The sequence below is a fragment of the Cibotium barometz genome, chromosome 1 (assembly GCF_041138505.1).
Source record: "Cibotium barometz isolate CiBa-2024 chromosome 1, ASM4113850v1, whole genome shotgun sequence".
Taxonomy (NCBI): Eukaryota; Viridiplantae; Streptophyta; class Polypodiopsida; order Cyatheales; family Cibotiaceae; genus Cibotium; species Cibotium barometz.
Genome location: NC_141046.1, coordinates 56,121,409 through 56,142,206, shown reverse-complemented (window position 1 = coordinate 56,142,206; position 20,798 = coordinate 56,121,409). Strand labels below are relative to the sequence as shown.

The 20,798-nt window shown below is 45.9% G+C and overlaps 1 protein-coding gene across 1 annotated transcript in view; it reads left to right on the top strand.

Annotated features, from left to right (window-relative positions):
• Positions 1-20,798, top strand: part of TAF2 (TBP-associated factor 2) — a 172,530-nt gene that overhangs the window by 43,949 nt on the left and 107,783 nt on the right. The window contains exons 2-7 of the mRNA XM_086803702.1: positions 4,330-4,747; positions 4,846-4,991; positions 5,158-5,224; positions 11,931-12,130; positions 18,425-18,578; positions 18,734-18,818. Coding sequence (XP_086659828.1) covers positions 4,330-4,747; positions 4,846-4,991; positions 5,158-5,224; positions 11,931-12,130; positions 18,425-18,578; positions 18,734-18,818 — 1,070 coding nt within the window. The remainder of the gene's footprint in view (positions 1-4,329; positions 4,748-4,845; positions 4,992-5,157; positions 5,225-11,930; positions 12,131-18,424; positions 18,579-18,733; positions 18,819-20,798) is intronic.

The following is a 20,798-nucleotide window of genomic DNA, read 5'->3' as shown; positions in this document are numbered from 1 at the left end:
AGGTTGGTTTGAGAGGACTTCAGCTCCCAGTCCGGGGGGAGGACCTGCTTGATGCTGAGTTTGCAGACGACACGGGCTTATTTTTGCATGGCCAAGAGGCCAATCTTCTTCGGGCAGAGCAGTCGCTCTAGGTTTTTAGTGCAGCTTCGGGAGCATTGATCAATTGGCGCAAGACAGTGGCCTTTTGGATCAGTAGTGCTCCCACTCCGGCATGGAGCCCGGACCCTGGTTTTAGATGGATTCCTCTAGGCACAGCAGTGCGGTATTTGGGATGCCAGATTGGCCTAGATTTGTCACCTGAGCAGCAGATTGCCCCGCTTCTTCTGAGCATTCGGAAGAAGCTTTTGTATTGGAGTACAGCTCGACTATCCTTGGCTGGGAGGGTGGTGGTGGCAAATCAGGTGCTGTTAGCGACCATGTGGTACATTACGTCTTGCTGGATTTTCTTGAGCTCTTGCATCAGCCAGGTACAGAGGCTGATCAGGAACTTTCTGTGGTCTGGGCGGGACGGTCAGCCAGCCCGGGCAAAGGTTGCATGGGCAGTTATTACACTTCCGCTGGCTCAGGGAGGTTTGGGCATTATAGATCTAGTTGATCAGAGTAGAGCCTTATTGGGGAAGCTTATTGTTCGGGGGTTGCTTCCAGGCGCTGAGCCTTGGAAAGAGCTCCTCTTGCAGCGGCTGCAGGCTCGGGCGCCCCCAGCAGGGGGCACTTGGGCACAAGAGATTCGCTGGATCTTCATAGAGATGAGGAGGACAGGCCTCAGTAGAGGATGGGAGGACAGATTTGCTTTGAGTATCCTGAGAGCTTGGGAGCTGCTGAGACCGGGGCTCTCTCAGCGACCTCCTTCTTGTGTTGAGGAGCGGGCCAGACAGCCGCTCATCTGGAGCCCAGCGGTTCGCACATAGCAGGGTCATATGCTGGGTTCTCGGCCTCGTCTAGCCTGGGGACCTTTAGCGGCAGGCCCAGCTCGTAGTTTTGGAGACTGGCAGGCCTTCTGCAGTCTCCCAGAGGAGATCCAGGTGGAGAGGCTGAGTCACTTCAGAGGGGGGTTGATTATGAGGGATGATATTTAGGAGGCACTCACAGAGGAGTCCTCTCGAGCCAGTGGCCCCACGGTGGATGGGAGCCTTTACACAGTTGGAGATCCTGATTGCAGTCAGAGCTTGCACTGAGGATGGCAGTTGCCTCTACAATGAGATTCAGGATGAGGGCAGACCTCAGAGAGTGGAGGCGGTCGCCTTTGGTTGCAGAGTGCACCTTTCAGAGGATTCGGGTAGTGGCCGCCGCTTCTCGGAAGTGGCATATTGACCCCGACCCTGCTGATGTGCTCCCGGATTGGCGCATATGCAGCGCGCCCCTTGGCCCGGCTACAGTGGGACCCCGGGGAGTTCGAGTGCATGATCCTTATGCATCCCTTGAGGCCACAGAGATTACCTTTTTCCAGTATACTGTTTGGCTGGGGCGGCATATTTTGACGGCGAGGAGGAGGGTCTCTCCAGCGGCAGCGGGGCATTGGTGGCTACAGGGACTCTCATAGGAGTTCCTGGAGGATTTCTGGGCTCGGCTCTGGGCTAGTCGACAGGCCCGCAGGATCTCGACTTTTCAGTGGCTGGTCGCCCACAGGGGCTCAGCAGTTGGCACTTGGCTTGTTTACAGCGGTCTTCCGGCGGCCTGCGTCCGATGTGGCCACCCTATGGAGACACAGAGACATTGCCTTTGGGATGGCCCTCAGGCGCAGCAGATTTGGCAGCGGATGCTGCGTATTCTGGCTCCCCTCTCTCCAGAGGGTATGTTTACGTGGGGTGCCGCTGCTTGGTTGACCTCGTCAGGGCCTGCGATGGGCTATGAGATGGAGCAGGGCAGTCAGGCCATCAGATTTATTAGGGGCCAGCCTCGCCTGGTTCCGGCACCGGATTTCTCGTCCGCCAGCTGGACACAGGAGAGGGATTTACGATGGGAGCTCCTCAGCAGCCTCACCATCTAGTTCACCTGGAGGGCCCGGTGCTTCACGGCCTTTGAGGGGAGATTGGAGCCGCCAGCAGAGATTGTACGGGGGATTTGGCAGGAGTTGATCCACACCCTGCGAGGATAGTACGACCGCATCCGGGGAGACTCGGATGAGGCGATCTTGCGGTGCCAGGGCCTTTCACACCACTTGGCGCTATGGCCCCTTCTACACCTTACACACGGGATTCCCCCGTTGGCACTACAGGCCACCTGTTTGGCTCTCCCCCCCCCCCCTATTGTATGATTTAGCCTCTCAGTCCTTTGTGCTGATGCTTGTATTTTGCAGCACCTAGGGAGAGTTTCCCGGGCTGCCATGCTGTTTCTCTTATGAGCAGGAGAGATTTTTTGTAGCCCTACGGGCGTTCTTATATAACTAACGAAAGGATCTTTTCTCGGAACAAAAAAAAAAAGTTCTTGTGCTTTGCTTTTTTGGCTTTAGGGCCTTGCTTTTGGCCCTAGAGGTGCTTTTTGAAAAAGCGGCTTTTTGCTTTTTGGTCCGGCTTAGTCTCCTCTTGTTAGTAGTGCTCTTGGCTCATGGTCAACTTAGTTTGACTTTTTGCTTTTCTTTGCTTTTTGACCAAGACTGGCACTTTTCCATGTGGAGACTTTTTGGTCCTTGACCCCATGCCTTTTTCTACCTGTCCAGTCTCCGGGCAAGGGTTCCATCATGTGAATAGAGCTAGGAGGGCCAAATAGTTACATGAGACACAAGTGATTAGTACAAACCCGCTAAGAGGGGTGCAGGCTAGCTCACCTCCCAACCGTAGGTTCTATGCTTTGAACCACTCCCAAGCTGGGGGGCTAAGGTGTGACTCCCCCACAGATCCATGCCACTCCTTTGGCATTCTGATCTATTCTTTGCCGCACGTGTAACCGGAGTCTTGGTTGAACTTTGATCAATAGTCAGGTTAGACAATAATAACCCATGCTTCACTTATATAGTGCCCACTGCTGCCATAAATAAGGGCTCCCCTAACCTTGTTGGATTAGGCCACTAATCTCGAGGATTAGTACTAGGCATGTAACAAAAATGTTGGTGCAATAAGGTATTTGTAAATTCGTCCAAGAGCGATGACGTTTTTTCATCCAAACTGGAATTATGATTTGGTTGTTGGTACTCCCATCACACATAATAAACCTAGGTACCGTTTGAGTTGAATGGTTGACACCATGGGCATACTAGAGATACATGGATCATATCCGATTTCTGGGGCACTGGGGGTATAATCCCTTACCGTGGAACTGTAGATGAATATTGTATAGGCAAATATATTCAAGCTTTGTCCATGCCATGAAAATAGTGACCAGTCAAATATTCACATCAGAACACAATCACTTAGTTAGACTGGACCACATGAAAAGCTCTTCCTAGACCTGCACATTGACACAAATCTTCCATCTACAGAGGATTGTTTTAATAATCTTATTCTGAGTACGAGAACATATCTCTTACACTCTCCAATGATGCAGGCCTGTTGTACAGGAAAAAAAATCATACACCTAAATCATGAGGGTGGGTAGTGTGCACAGAGGTAATTAAATGAGCTTGCGTGTTTTTGAACAGATTGAGCCTTCAAATACAGTGTATAACATTTAAATAGTTGGTGAGAAAGCTCAAAAAGGGATGTGGGTTCTATGTATTTCAGGTGTGAGAGAGTTCCAGGTGTGAGAGAGTTCCAGTAATAAAGTCTCTCAATTTGAGGGTGAGAGAGTTCCAGTAATAAAGTCTCTCAATTTGAGGGTACCAAGATTCACTACCACTCTACTTTAATTGCATCCTCATTTTTCACAATGGAGCATGCCATTCTGTTTGGAAGAAGTTAGCAAGGTTGTTAGCTCTCTGATGAGTTTCTTTTTAGGCTATTAAGGGGGCAAAGGAAGAGTAGGCAAACCAGTTTAAGGAGTTATCACACTCTGAAAAGGGGAAGCATAGGAAGTGACCTGACCAATTGTGCTATAACAGTTTGACTAGGTGGGAAATGGCTAACTGCAAAGCATCTCCCTGTGTAGGATCAGACACCGGTGTCCAGAACAAGAGTAGCCATTGTGCTCTTTAGAGGGAACAAGAAAAACGGTAGCCAAGTTGCTCCTGCAGGAATCAATAGACTCAAAACTCAATGTAGACACTAGTAGAATTACTTTTACAGAGGCTGGATAGACTTTTACCTTAAAGTGATGGGTACAAAGTTCAAACCACATCCCAAGGTTTGAGACATTTTTATTATTTTGCTCTCATAACAGCTTTCTTGCTGTTCTTATGTTAAGAACTGTGCAAACAAAAAATCTAGCTTTTACTGATACTTTATGGTGTGAGTGCAGCTATGCAGAGCTTAAAGTTGTTGCGCCAACAAAGGGAGTTGTGGGTCTCCATGCCCAGGGCCTAAATATTGAGAGGGTGTTATATGATGGTGTGCCAACTGAGTATGAAGTGCTGCATGCTTTTGAATCAGACACTTTTGAAGCTGTAAGCTCTACTCCTTCAGTCCAGAAGCTTCCCGTCTCTGCCACTGAAGCTGCAGACTCTGCTTATTCGGAGTATTTGGGGGCCTTGGAAAAAGAATTGGCACCTGAATTGCTCATTTTTGTCCCAGAAGCTTCCATTGCATCTCAAGGGAATCATGACGTTATGCAGCCTGTATGGGAAGCTGGGTCAAATGGAGTGGGTGTGGGTGAAATGACTGGACCGGAGTCTACATTAGAGGCCCTAAATGAGGAAGTACCAGTTCAGCCAGAAGAGGTAATTTATGATGGTTGCATCTCTTTGACATGTAGTGTTTTTTCAATGAGGAACACATGATGGGAAGACCCTCTTATACTCATGATGGCTGCATACAGAAAGTGAAACTTGTTCATGTAGAATACTGGTTGGAGAAGCCAGCTTCTGGGGGGCACTTTTCAGGAAATATATTCCATACGAGTAATCAGCTGCGGCGGGCACGTTGCTGGTTTCCTTGTGTTGATTTGGATTTTCAGCGATGCAGGTGAAAGTCAGACCTCCCCTCCTCTTCTGGCTGCCCTCTTCCAACATTGTGCACACACAGACCACCACACACACCGCCACCGATAAATGACTTATATAAGATTCACTTATTTTTTGCATATGACAAGGTTTACCTTTGCCCTAATACACTGTTTTTCTTTTGCCAGTTATGAAATGGAGTTTACGGTGGATTCACAGTTTGTTGCAGTTGGCTGTGGGAAGCTGCTTTATCAGGTGTTTTGTTTGCTGTGAACCACTTAAGTTTCATGAGTTGTTGCAATGTATAGTCCTTCAAATTAAAGTCTTGTTATAGAATATGCTACACTTTGAAGGAACCGTATGGCAGAGTTGCTTGGAGGCTGCATGAAAGAGGCGTACAGCTGTGCACTAAGGTCTAGGAAAAAATGCACCTCAACATTTTTCAATGTTGAAATTGAGCGTTCCGCACAGGGCACATATCTTTTTGTACCTTGTGTAGAGTACATTACAGGCTCTATATATGTATTGAAACGTAATTGTGATTCTCAGCATCTTATCTACTAGAAGTTGGTGTAGACTCACGGCTGACACCTTTTCACCCAAAGTACCTCTGTGATGAACTTTCAAATATATAGTTGGTGAAGTGGAATTTCTCAATTTCGTAGACTTGGAATGCCATGTTTGAGATTAACTTGGAATGCCATGTTTGAGATTAAAGAGAACTGGATTTAGGAGCAAGTTTTATGGCATCACAAGAGCACAGAAATTTGATTGTATATCACCTAGAAGATGATCGGAATCATATGATGATGGAACAGAAAGAGATGGTGCGAGCCTTGGATAAGCAATCAAATGAATACAAGCACTTACATGGAGGTTAATGTTGTTGGAAGCCAGGTTGAGAATGCAAGAGTAGAATCATAAGAAGCGCTATTATCATGTCTAAAGGTAGAGTTCAATGCCAAAGTAAATGGGAGAGATTTCCAATGTGATATCAAGAGAGACTAGGATACCAAGAGAGATCAAGAGATCAAGAGATCAAGAGAGATCAACTGACCAACTACCCGGCTAGGTCACTTGGAGATTGGCTTACATTCACACAGCTACCTCCAGAGGCCCAAGGGAGAGGCCTTAGTGGGATCCGGGATAGAGACAGACTTAGCTTGGACATCGACGACTCCATCCCTCCGGAGGAGTGGCTGGCCCCGATACCGAACCATCCTTACCCGCAGTGGGTGGGAGTGTTCACCAAGCACGATATACCCCTGGCAGTTCATGGCGTGGATGAGAGCTCTGCCATACTCACCTTCTATATTGGGCTTGATGGAAGACTTGAGAGAGCAGAGTCCAAAGACAGACTTAGCCTCGACGTCGATGACTCCATCCCTCCGGAGTGGCTGGCCCCGATATTGGACCCTCCTTCCCCGCAGTGGGTGGCAGTGTTCACCAAGCACGATATACCCCTAGCAGTTCATGCACGGATGAGAGCTCTGCCGTACTCACCTTTGCCGGACTCACCTTCTCTATTAGGCTTGATGGAAGACTTCAGGGGATGCACCTTGCCGAGGGTGGCACATGAGTGGCACATCGACCCTCCACTGGCCAAGGTTGGCAAAGAGAGACTCTGGCGGTTATAGATTTGGAAGGGCTGGCCTCTCACGGGTCTCTAGTGGAACTCGAGAGAGTGGATATGGCAGGATCCAGGGGACAGTGAGGAGAGGCTTGGCACCCCCTTTTTTGCTTACACTGCACGGTTGGGCTGTAGGATTCAGATGTCAGAGGTGCAGGGCACTCTACAAGACACTGGCAGTCCCAGGGCCTCCCGCCGCACACTCCTAGATTTTTGGAAACAGCTGTGGGATAGTTTTCAGACACGGAAAATCACTCTTTTCATGTGGCAGCTGGCACATAGGAGCTTGGCAGTTGGCACTTGGTTTGCCATTGGAGGTAAACGAACATTATGTCAAAGGTGTGGCCATCATCAGGAGTCTCAACATAATTGTCTTTGGGATTGCTCGAAGGCGGAGTAGGTTTGGCAGAGGATCCTAATCATTTTCACTATGGATCGGGCCCCCACCCACATTGTTACATGGGGTACAATTGCTTGGGCCACTGAGACTGTGATCATCTTGCCATATGAGGAGGAAGGTGGGGGGCTAGCCCTTCAAGTCTCTCATCTTAGTATTCCTACAATGCCAGTTCGGGCTCCTCCTACAGGTTACTGGACTCCAGGTTCTAGCCAGAGATGGGAGATTTGCAGTAGTATAGCTGCATGGCATATATGGAGAGCTTGATGCAGCGAAGCCATTGAAAACACCCTCACCCCGCCAGCGGAGTCTATATGGAGCATCTGGCACGATATCATTCATACCCTCCGTGGTCCGTGGGGGTAGCTTTAGGGCGGCTCAAACCGCTAGTGGAAGCACCGGGAGGCCTTCCTGAGGATTTGGCGGCACGGTTCCTTTCCTTATAGATAGTGGTGGCGAGCCCACTTGGCATTATAGACCAAGTGTGTGGTTGTGTCCCCCTCCTCCCATTGTATGAGATAGCTTTCTCCTCGTAGAACGGCCAACCAAAGGAGAAGAGCATCCTCCGCTTTTGTACATCTTGACTCTCATTTTCCATTTGAGGACGAGTTTGTACTCGGCCATTTTGGCTGTTTTTCTCTATAACTAATAGAAGGATCTTTTTCCGAGGGGGGGAAAAAGAAATGTTTGCATATAGGATAGCATCTATTTTGCTATGATTATTTTTGGTTTGGAGCTGATATCCATCAAGCAATCCATCCACAAAGAATCCCAAAATACTGATGGGTCCATGTGAGTTGCCCGAGCCTGCAGTTCTCTAAACTTTTGCAAATATGTGTCAAAAGGCATATTCTTCATTTCCAAGTTTTTAAACTTGGACACAATGTCATAGTCATCCTTGCCCTGTAGGAACTCTTCTCAGAAAACCGCTCAAAATCTACCCATGTCGTGGGCTTCACTCGTAATGCTTTCCACCAGGTAAGGGCTTTTCTTGTTTGGAATCCCTGTACCATCTAAATATTTTTATCCTCAGGGAGAACCCTTAGCTATATGGGATTTTGTCAAGACTGGATTAGAGGTGTTTCATGCATGTATTGGGATGCTCACGATAGTGTGCTTGCTCATGGTGGTAGAGTTGTTGCTGAGACTATGAGCATCTGAGCATCTTTCTTTGCTCCACTACTAGAGTTTCTGGTTTGAGTCTACCCTTGCGCAGTGAGGATGGGCTTTTGGACTCTGAGATACTGCTATGTTCCTCGAGGCCTCACACGTATGTTTATGTTCCTTTGGGATTTCATTGGAGGAGTTTTGTTAGTTGCAAGGGCTCTCATTAATTGACACAAGTCTGTTGGTTTTTGGATTAGTGACTCGCAAAGAGTCAATTGGGGTGCAAAGCTTGGGTTGGATTGACGGAGGTTGTACTTACAGATATTCGGGGTGTCAAATTGGGGTTGATATATTTCCTACAGAGCACTTTGCACCAACACTTATGAGCATTAGGAAGAAACCAATATTTAATTTTAAGGCTTTAGTGGTATGGGATGCCAGAGTTAGACATGGACCTATGGGATTGTACAGGAAGCCCTAGCCTTGGCTCGGGGGAGATTAGTGGATGCCGGTCTCTGTTGGGAGGTGAGCTAGCCTCTTACTTCGTGATTTGGTTACGGACTAACCTTGGTTTTCAGCTGTGTTTAGGGAGATTCAAGGATGGACTTTACAGCTGGTATTAGAACGAGGCTAAAGAGGTATGCATGTCGAAGCGTTGTAGATGTTGGATTTCCTAGGTAGTCCTCTCATCATTTCTCTTTCTATCAAATCGATGCTCTACAGAAGTTGCACAAGGCGTCATGGTTGCATGTGCAGTTGTGTGTCCGAGGGGCTGAGAGAAGTTGAATCGCTGATTTGATGCGTGTTAAAGGCTGTAGCAAGTACCCGTAAAAGGGCCTGAGGCGGCTGGGGTTTGCATGGCATGAGGCCTATGATGGCCAGCCTTAGAGCAGCCAAGGATGGCCACCCTTGGCAACTGTTGTGCACAGCCCGGCCACCGCAGCCAGCCAGCCCAGCCAAGCGGCCAAAGCCAGGCGGCCAGATCAATGCAGCCAAGCGGTTCAGTCTGGGCAGCCACCGAGAAGCCCCTTGGCTCTTGCTGCAGCAGTGCTATGGGCAGGAGAGGGGCGCACAGAGGAGGGGCGGCCAGCGGGCAGAAGCCCAGGGAGAAACCTGCTGAATTAGAAAGCATGCGCAAAAGACAAAAAACAGGCTGGCAGATTTGAAGCAAAAGCAGCATCGTTTTTTTAAAGGAAAAAGCAAGATGTTTATTATAAGCGATGGCTTTTTGCCAAAAAGGGGGGAAGCGATAAGTCAATAATAAAGCACATGTGACTTTTTATATCAAAACTAAAAAGAACTTAAGTTTTTTCAGAAAAAACTCAAAAGCAAGTAAACCTCTTGATGTTTTTGGTATAAAAGGGGGGATTTGCTTAGAAGTTCTCCACATTCAAAGAACAATCTCCTTGGTTAGAGGGCTGAAAGTATACGGCCAGCTTCCAAGAGCGGGATTGGTTGTGGACAAACGGGATTTTGGGCGACATTTCATATGGAGGAAAACTCGTGTGTCGAGTTTTCCTTGAGCAATAGTAAATTATCTTGGGTTTGTCATGGCTGACGAAGTACAGAACGATCGTGGGATGAACAAGAATGTTCAATCTGACGACGACCATCAGGATGCTGATATGACGGTCAATGACTTGGTCACTAATGTTGACTTCGATGCAAGGATGGCCATGCTTGAGCAGTAGATCACAAACTTGGCCAACACCATTGTAGTTATGCAAGCAACTTTGGCGGGTTTGGTGACAACAAGGGGAGCTAGGACAGCTTTAGTTGCACCCTCTTTTACTCTAGAGCCCTATAAGGGGGAGCAGAAACAGAAGACTCAAGAGACAGTTGACTCCTAACTTCACACATGGGGTACGCACTTTGAGTATCACATGCCTTCTCAAAGTATAGCAATAAGATGGCTAGGGGCTGGTTGCTTTCCTTAGCCCATTCAACCGCCTCCCAAATATTATCAAAGATGCTTCTTCTTTGAAGGAACCCATTATGCGTATCATGAATCACATCCTGCAATACCGGCTGCAAGCTCATGCTTACTGCCTTGGCAAGTATTTTGTAGGCATTCCCAAGCAATATGATAGGCCTCCATTGACCAATATTCGTCTTATCACCACCTTTTGGGATAAGGTGAAAAAGACCCTCAATAAGAGAAGAAGGCGTGTACTCCCCGTGTTCCGCATTTCCTGAAGGTATGCTCCCCAAAGTCATCCCAAAATGTCATGAAAAAGGTGGGTGCGAGGCCATCATCCCCTGGACACTTACCTCGAGGTAATGAACGGAGTGCCTACGTGAACAACTCAGTGGAGAAGGGAGCATCAAGTGAAGTACACATTCCTCTGCGACCATCTGTAGCCTAAACAACAAGTTGCTCTATCCCCCTGCGGGCTATGGGGCTCAGCGGTAACAAGCCGACAATGAAAGTCAGAGGCAATCCACCTCACCATAGCAAGATCGGAGTGAAGTGTGCCCTGAGTATCTTGCAATTGTCAACACTTTAGCATACTGTGGGATGGGCCATGAGGTAGCAAAGAAGTGTTTATTGCATTTGCCTCCTATCTGAGTCTAAAATGACTCCTGAGCATGGTAACAATACTCTCTCTGCCCTAACAGTACATTAAGTATCTGCAATCCATTGGGCATCAGGGTGCTTTTCATGTTCCCTTTGTAATGCGGATAACCTGCGTCTAGTAGCCTTCTCATGGTCAATGACCTTCTATCTCTTAAGTAAGACCATCTTGTGGTAAAAATCACTTGCCATGCTGCAATGCGGATGCCACACTCTCTAGGCTATCAGAAAAGTCATGAGACCTCCATACATCTATCACCTGCGCGCGAAAGCTCTGCATCTGAGTAGAAATGCTCAAGAATACTTACATGAGGAGTAGAGCCATGGTATCCTGGATCTCTAATACATAAAACCAATGGGCAATGATCAGATTTGGAAGTGCCAGATGCTATGAGCGTATGTCCTCCCATGTCAAGAATCCAATCACCAACATAGAAGTGGTGTATGCATGCATAGAGCATTAGATGCAAGATAGGATGGCCTCATCCTCAAGCCAACAATTTTTGCATGTATAGAGAGAATAAACCTCTCCCAGGTGGCTCTCTCAAGTGGGTGCACCATACCCACTTGTTCTCCTATTGTCTGCTGGTTGCTCAACCATATTAAAGTCAGCCCCAATGATCCAATGATCAGCATGGGGAAGCATATCAGTGAGGCCTTCCAAAAGGAAATCTTCTCCCTTCAATGATTAGGTGCCTACATGTTCAGAATACCAATGTGTCTTCCAACTTGCATAATGATGATTTGACCAGTGTCACTTTGAAACCTCTACGTTTTATCCATAGAGACGAAATGATGAAACGACGAAACGCTTCTTGTGACTATGATCGCGAGTAAGATGGATGGATGCAAGTGAGACCTTTGCTTGATCCTCGCTGAAGGCAAGACTTGAGGGAATCTCCAATGTTGTTTCAAACCATTGGCAAACCGTTCTCTTTGGGGCAATATCTTCTAGAGTTGTTTTGCTCCTTGCTGCCAGTCAGTATCATGAGTTTGTTTTTCGACTTTGTCTATTGAAAAAAACTTGCCATGTTGGTTATATACAACTCTGAATACAGAAGGTTACACTTTTTTGTTCATGGTAGTGTTGTTCTTTTGTGGCACTGCTTTGTTCAAGAGCATTGTGTATGCTCACTTGAAGGTTTATAGGATTGTGCATACCTTTTAATGAGGTCAGTTTTCTGAAAAAGGTTGAAGGTGGTCAATGCAAAAGTAAGTTTTCATTTAATTGAAAGTTTTGAATGCAATTCAGGTTATCAGTAAAGAGGGTGGTCATCTCAAAACATACGTTTACAACCTTGACATCCCAGTTGCAGCACGGTTTATTTCTCTGGTGGTTGCCCCGTTGGAGGTTCAGCCAGAGCGTCAAAATGCATCCATTTCACATTTCTGTATTCCTAGCAGTGCCTTGTACCTGCAATGTACTATCAACTTCTTTCACTCTGTATTCAGGTATTCCAATGGACTTTGTTTTGTGTAATATCATGTATGTGTCATACTATTCTAAATATTTTTAAAATCTTATTTTGAAGCCATGTATTAGTAGCCTCGAAGGAATTGTAAGATTATTATGGGTTTTTTGGTGTTCTGCCTAGGATGACATTTATCATAATACATATCCAATTGTGCATAGAGAAGTTGTACCAATTATGTCACGATTTGTGACTTAACTTCTTAATTACTCATTAAAAGGGCACGGTTGAAAGGTTATAACCCTTTGTAGAGGGCTCTTCTCTTCAATTCAGGACCCACCCGTTGAATCTCCTCTTCTGCATGACTCTTTCTCCCTAGTGGGTATTTCCATAATTCGTGGTTTCTACACGTGCTAGAGCATTCTCCCCCTTGCCCAACGTCTGGGTGAAGGGAGATACCCAACTTGGTTTCGTTTTGTTTTCGTAGCATGGTGATTCTGCCCTATTGGATCAGCATAAACAGATCATTTGATTTGTAAATTCATGCTTCATCTTGTTCAACTGATAAGAAAATGAGATGTAAGATGGATACGTGAGCTTAAGTTATGTCTTTTTCGACCTCAGCACGTGTGTGTGTATGTAAGCATATACGCATATGTGTACATGCGAATTACAAAGGCATAGCCTATTGTACTTATTCTCGTATGGTTCCCGCACTGTATATAGCATGCTTAACCTTCTTTAACCACTAGCTAAGAGGTCTTGGAAGGAACCTTGCTTTTTTTGTTTTGTTTTGTTTTGTTTTGTTTTTTTTTTTGGGGTCAATACAGAATGACTTTGTTGAGTTTTCAAATCAGGCAGAAGTCATTTTGTTGGGAGGCTTCAATAGCAAACAACCAAGTTGGATCAGCCAGGATGCACAAAGTGTACCTTGAGGATCTTTATATAGCTTAAGTTTCAGATGATGAGGCAGATATCACCTTATATGGGCAGCACTTACTTGCCATGGGGCTGGCTGCTGGGTTCAAGATTATAGTATTCCACACCTCCTCCCAGTTGCAGGCCATACAAAGATCACTTACATGGATAGCAGGGTTGAACTCATATGTCTCTCGGAGTTACCTTCACTACTCCACGCTTCTCTATGTGAGAGGCAGGAGAGAGAGACTCACTAGAGGATATGCAACTCTAGCCCTATTGGAGAGGCAGTGTATCCAGGTGCATTTTCAGGAGCTGAGGATGAAGGGTTGGCCTTTTGACACCCTATTCATCCCGGCACTTATGTATGTGGCTCCCTTTTGGGCACCCGATTTATCCCGGGCGGATTGGCAGTGCATAGAGCATTCTCAGATCGTGATGTTATCACGGATGATATGCAGCAAAGTCTACTATGGATGGACAGGCTCCCTCCATTTGAGTATGATCTAGATTTCCCATACATTAGGCTTACACATGACGATAGGAACAGGGTGATCCAATACGGTGTACTAGGGCTATATGCACATAACACATGGATCACGCTGGTAGGCCCATTTCCTACCAAGATGCAGTACTACAGAGATCATTTTCTGAGATTCACAGCAGATGGTTTCATATGGAGGCTAGGCTATCTGGATGTCTTCATGTCCCATGATATGTGGATAGCCATTGGCTAGCTTAGGGTATCACCTCATAAACTGAGGATAGAGACTGGCACAGGTGAGCAGATACCCAGAGAGGACAGGACATGTAGACTATGTTAGACGGGGGTTGAGTCGGAGGAGCACTATGTTTGCTAGTGTCCAGTCTACTATGAGATCTGAGGGAGATTTTGTTGTCTATTTAGAGAGGGCTTATCCCGGATCATGGAGTACCCAGATGAGGGCTCTTCCTATTGGAGCTCAGTTGACATAGTCACTACTCAGAGATCCTCCCCCCCCCAACACTCCTCTCAGCTTACCATCACAACTTTTTTCCAGTCAAGAGGGGTGGACAGGGAGGCACCAGAGCCCACCGCAGTGGATACAAGTGGCTATACCACAGTGCCCCCTCTCGGCAGGCCCATGGGAGGCACATCAGATCGGGCACGCACATTCCATAAAGCTAGACGCCCACATCCCGTCGGACCCGGGCCACCCCCAACCTCATCAGCCCCAGATTCAGGAGATCTTGGCCCGCCAGCGAGCTTTCTCATTCTCACATCAGACTATCAACATCTCTAGCCTTCTTGTGTCACCCATGATGGACATCTTGGATGGGCCCTTGCCTGGCATATAGGGTTAATTGACTGTTTTTATTCAGCTCTCCCATATCCCACCACTTATTGTACCGTGTACTTGGCATAGTAGGATCTAGGTTTTTTATCTTGTACAATCTTAGAGTCTGACAGTTTTCAGTTTTAGTTTACTGTTGCTTTTTCTTTTTTCATCCATGACGAGATTTCATGGACACTATGTATACATCATTTTGGTCTCATAGACCCTTTGGGTCTTTTGAAGACGTTTCTATAACTTTCTTTCTTCTTTCTTCCTTGCTTTCTCTTGTTTTCTGCCCCCATTTCCTGCACATTAGAGTTGTGCCTAACCCAAAAGGTTCTACGGCTGGGTCTGAAACAGCATGTAAACTGTGCAACCAGCCTTGGAAAGCACCAGAACATAGTTACCTAATGTGGACTGGAAATCGACTTTCAGCCTAGAAGAGCGCCCTGTGTAGCATGTGGAGATGGTCCACCTCTCCTCCTTGCATGCACCAATCTCAAAAGTGCCCAAAAGCAATATGTAATCTCACTTTTCGCAAGCCTACCCAATTTAGATGGTCTAGGTGCTTTTCTTGCCAAAAAGGTAGGCGCCCCTCTCCATGCAAATGCCTGTTTGGCTAGGTGTCCTTGTTAAAAGATGTCCATGTGTTTAAAACTCGTCCTGGTCCATGTGAACACTTGGACTTGCGATCATAAACTTTAGTAATAAGTTACTATAAGCAATAAATTGAGTTTAAGAGCACTTACGACCTGCCAAAACCCATAAGATAACTCTTTAGCCCCGAATAGCTTGTGCACCTATGCGTCCCCTGCCCCATGGTTAATTATAGGCAGAAATACCTGCCATTTTGGAGTCAAGAAAACAATGTAACACAGAGAAATAAAATCAAACACGCACAAGTACGCATTATGCACTTTTAGAATCACCCATCTGCTATCTTGTACTTAAAGGATACCAACTACCATCTAGTACAGTGTGTGCACATAGTTGGAATTTCACACAAGCACTGTTCAAAGATTTCCACCCGGCCCTTAGTGAGTTCTAAAGCACCCCATCCTAGGATCTCCATCGGGCTTGTTCAAGATCCAAAACATCGTCCAAAGATGTTCACCGGGCCTGCCTAATATCCAAAAACATCTTGCCATGCCCTTGGAGTCCATGTGGGCTATCCCCATATGATCCATATGCAAGCCTAGGATTAACATGCCGTGCATGTCTTGAGAAACTATGGGATAGTGACATTCCCGTGGCATCTGATTATTTTCCCACAACTGATAGAGCCCTAGGTGAAAAGACACTCACATGCATGTAGCATCCACCTCTAAACTGCTTGCATGTCCACAAAGCTTGTAGCACTGACGAACAGTTGGCCACGTGGCACATTGTATGCAAGCCCATACATGGTGTTTGACATTTTGCCATCACTTCCAATGCTTCCAAAGTCTTCACAGGCAAACCTTGCCTTGCTTCATGCAAGCGACACTCACAAGCATGTGACCACTAGTCACACCGCCCGCATGTCCATATGGCAGCTAAGAACAATGCACAAAATATCCATGACATGTGGTCATAAGTTTTTGATAGCATGTACCATCTACTATTCTACGGCTTCCAGCCACAAAGCCTACACGGTCATCTGCCATTGACAAAGTGCCAAACAGTGAATGAAAACTGAAGTTCACAAATACTGGATGCCCAGGAACTAAAGGAAAATCATATTCACCAAAAGATGATAAAGCTGGAGTAGGCAGTAGGAGGCACACCATAGGTCCCAATCTAAGAGATGGGTTCTCCCATAATCTTTACCTCTAAAAATATCCCAACTAGTAGACATTCTGTCATAGGCACTTTGCCAACTCTTGGTGTCTGCCCAATTCCAGATGTAATGACGCGAACAGAATTTCCATCGGAGTTGCACCAAAAATAGCAACTCTCCTAAATTTTAGGAGTGTAGTCCTTTGTATTCTAGGATAATCCCCCATTCCCAAAGCTTGTACTTTCCAAATATTTAGACATCCTGGAGTCCACCAGATCCCTTTCATACTGGCAAATGTCCAGGCTGGTGACATGAACCTTCATCCCTCTCTTTGCACATGCACCACCCTGGCGCCATGAATGCTAACATGGTATTTGAGCCACCTTACCCACCTTATCTATGCTTTATATGTGCTCTGTGCGTTTTTTGCTGCTGCCTTCAATGATGCGTTTTTCAGATGCGTTTTTTTTTGAAGCTGTGTGTTTTGTCATGAGATCCGCGCCCTATGCGTTTTTCTCATCTGAGCTATGCATTTTCTTATCCTGCATTTCCCTTCCCTGCATTAGCACCTTGGCTGCCCACATTAGTGCCGTGTCTGCCTTGGAATTGATGGTGATGTCCTCTTCTTCCTGCTTGCCAATTGAATGTGGGGGTGCAGCTCCCTTCTGCGATGGCTACGAGCTACTTGCCCACAAGCATGCTGGTAGGATGATGGATGGCTACACTGGCATCAAGAGGTGGGGAACAACAAAATGCACATGCCAAGAAGGATCTACATGTGAAATTGCAGCCATCTTGATGCCAAGGTGCTAACGCACATCATCTTAGCCCGTAGCAAGGCTCAAGTGCTGTTGGGAAAAGGACACCCGGTTTGCTTGCAAATCAGCCCTCCACACCATCTTTTGTGTGCATCATGGTGAGTATACAATCAGGTTTGCATCGGCCCTAGGCATTAATAGGAAGGGGAAATCCCTGTGGGAGGACTCCATTTCAGAAATTTAGGGCTTTTCTGAAAGATGGAGAAAACATCAAATTGAAGCTTCAACATCCACAAAAATTTAGGGCTTTTTCAAATTGACCTTTTGCATCTGCAAAAATTTGGGGCTTTTTGCCAAGGAGACGATAGCTGAAGTGGGGAAGGTGTTTCTCTAGGACTAGGAGGTCCTAGTTCAAAACCCCAAAAGGTGTTTGCTCCATGGCCTTGCTTACGGGCGGATAAAAAAGTGCATATGGGCAGGCATCTATGAACGGTAACGGTAAACAAGATTAAGAGCACATAATCATGACATAAGCAATAACTTAAAATAGAACATGCATAGTACACCACACTAGTGGTTGGAAGATGGACCGGAAGATGGACCGACAACACACAAAACCCCCCTTCCCCCCTCTGCTTCAAGGATCATATTCCAAAAGGAGTCTGCTTCCAAGTTCAAGATTACGGATGGCGAGGATTCACCACCGGTCTACACCTGATTGCGTACATCCAAATGAAAAGAAAGAAAACAAATAATCCATGTGATTACTAATCACCCAGCCAAAGACATGCCTGACCTACAGGGGAATACACAAGCCCAAAAGATACATTTTTCCAACAAGAGCACGCTGTCACGCTTCTGTCCTGCTTTTCAAACTGAGAGCCACCTTTCCAGGTACTCCACACTAAGCTCTCCTAGAACCTTTTTGGTAATCATCAAACTGCCCTGCAATTGTTTGGAATACCTCTGTATCTTGCACAAACCTGCTGTCCAGCCAGCAGACCATACTTGCATGGAATGGGGAATGGGAATGGGAATGGGGGTGTAGTATGGAATGTGAACAGGACATGCTAGATAACGAGATCGGTATGGATTGGCATGATGTCAATACACAATCATAAGAAAATAAAAACAGGAAGAGGGGAACGGAAAGTATGGGACGGGAAACAGTGTTTTTGAGTTTCATAGGGCTGGAACGGCCGTTTCCTGTGACTATGAACCAGACTCTATGATCAGTCCCTAAAAAGTAGATTCCGGCATCAAAAACTCACATGTGTGAAGTCTGAACCAGATCTGTATGGTCAGATGGGCCACTGTACGGCCAGTTCAGAAGTGTACAACCTGTTCAGAATTGTACAGCCAGATCTGTGCTGCCTTTTGCCACACCTGTGTTACTTTACCTTTTCATGCCATATTAAAGGACATCGTAATCACATTCCATGGTGGAAGTACGGTAGTTTTGAATGTGTTTGTGAAGTTCTGTGTTCAATCATTGCATATTTTTGAGGATTCATGTTATTTGAGGTGTCTGAATGACTTGAATTTTCCTCCTCTCGTAATTCATGTGCTTCTGTTGACTGCAGCTTTTATGAAGATTATTTGGGTGCTCCTTTTCCTTTTGGTTCCTATAATCATGTTTTTGTGGATTCTGAGTTGACAATGACCTCAGCGTCAGTGGGAGCAGCCATGACTATTCTTAGCTCTCATCTTTTGGTTGATGAGCGGGTTGTTGATCAAGTATTGTTCGTTTGCTCTCTGTTTCCTTCCTCCTCTCTTTTTGTTTCTATTTGTCTTTATGTGCTGCGCTGTGCGTGCATGTAAGTTCCTTATTGTTTGTGATTAAATTTTTATCACATTTCAGCCTCCTTAATGTTTATCATATGTTGAATCAGACAATGAACACACGTATCAAGCTAGCGCATGCTCTAGCCCAGCAATGGTTTGGAGTTTATATATCTCCAGAGTCACCAAATGACGGTAATTACAAATCATGTTTCTTATGAGAGAGAGGGTCTATTGATCATGTCATGCTAATCAGAAATACATATATAGGAGGAACTACTGTCTGCGAAAACATGAAGCTGGTTGTCTTTATGTTATGACTGTGTGTTTACTGATTGTTGGGAAATTTTCAAATCGTTTCTAAAAGTCTTCTTCTGGTTATTATTCTCTTTCATAAAGGAAAGTGCTAGTGCGCTTCGAAACACACACACACAGAAGACCATATATTTATCATTTACATGATGCCTCAACACAATGCTGCCAGTGGGGTTCGAACCTGTGAGCACTTTATAGGAAACCAAACACCATTACCAACTGGGTTAGCACTTGTTGGCAGTGCTTCTGTTAGTTACAATTCCATGGATAAATTTGTCCTGATATAGAATGGATGCTTGTGTAGATTATTAGGACTGCTGTAAATTCATAGCTTTTCCTCTGCTGACTTAGGATTAGATTTGGTTATTTGATTCATAAGCAGAGGACGGGGTCCTTGTTTGAAATTAAAATCACGAGATAAGTCCGTGGGTGTCTAGATGCAACAAACTTTGTGGAGGCTGTGTTGAGACCTCTTGGGGCAGGGGTTCCTTGACGTGTGCCCTGGTTGGGTGTCCTTGTTCTCATCATCATCTAGCTCTCTCGCTTGGCGTTGCTTGACATTCTGAAACAAAGATGTGATGAGTGTTTGCCCCTGGTCCTCTCACCTTCCTTGCCTCCTTGTGAGGTTGCCCTGTGTCTTTATATTGCTTGCAAGAAAGTGGCACACATCTTTCGTCCTCATTCTCCAGGACTTGATGATGAAGAGGATCAAGTCCCTCTCTGAATAATGGTGGCCCAGGAGAGCTGCAGCTACACAGAAATACACAGAGATGGTGATGGATGGAGATGCAAAGCTGCAGCTATACACAGAAACACACAGAGATGGTGATGGATGGAGATGCAAAGGTGTGGATTGCATTGGAATGTGTGTTAAGTTGAGAAGTCAACCCACATATAATATCAAAGTACAATAATTATAAAACGGCGTCCTTTCACACTGTGTGCGCTAGGGGGAAAAAAACCCAACTGGAAAAAGTGCCCCTAGTTATGCCCTGTTCACATTTGGCACTACAACGATGTAATACATGCCAATAAATCCCCTCTGTACTGGCAATGTGAACTTGTATAAGGTTGGTAGCAGATCACTCTTTGTAGGAGAGAGTCCAAAGCTTTGCGGAAAGCTTCAAACTTCTCTCGAGGCAACGCCTTTGTGAACATATCTGCAACATTATCCTATGTAGAGCAATAAGGTAATGGCATCTCCCTTGCATGTATCCTCTCCCTCCATGCGCTTAGTGCGTGCATGAAACACTGGGTTTCGTGCCACAACTATAGCACTCTGATTGTCAGTGAGTATGGGTAGTGGACTTTGAGTGTCTGTTGACACTCATGAAGATCAGCCATTAATCTCCTCAGCCATACACAATCTATTTTGGCTATAAAGGCTGCCTTGTACTGAGTCTCACAAGTAGATGTTGCAACAGTGGGTTGCGTTTTGCTCAACCATGATATGCATGAATTCCCCAAAAAGAAACAATTCGCACTGGTGGATTGCCATGTGTCATAATCACCAGCCTAGTGTGAATCACTGTAAGCATGTAATTGCAAGTTGCCTCCAATACCAAAGCAAAATCCAGGGTTCTTTGAAGATAGCAAAAGATCTACTTCATTGCTTGCCAATGCTTTGTACCTAGGTTGTGCATAAATTTGCTACACTGGGTTGTACCCCAAGCTTGTAAATGAAGTACACGAGTGATTAGTGTAGATGATGAAGTATACAATGATCAGCTGTAGATTCGTTGCCCAAACCGGAGTTGCTCCAAAAGGCCGTACAGGGGTGTATGGACCATGACAGTCCCACGACAGTCGGCACAGAGCAGCAGGGGCAGCAGTTGTATGATGCAAATCAGCAGGGGTAGA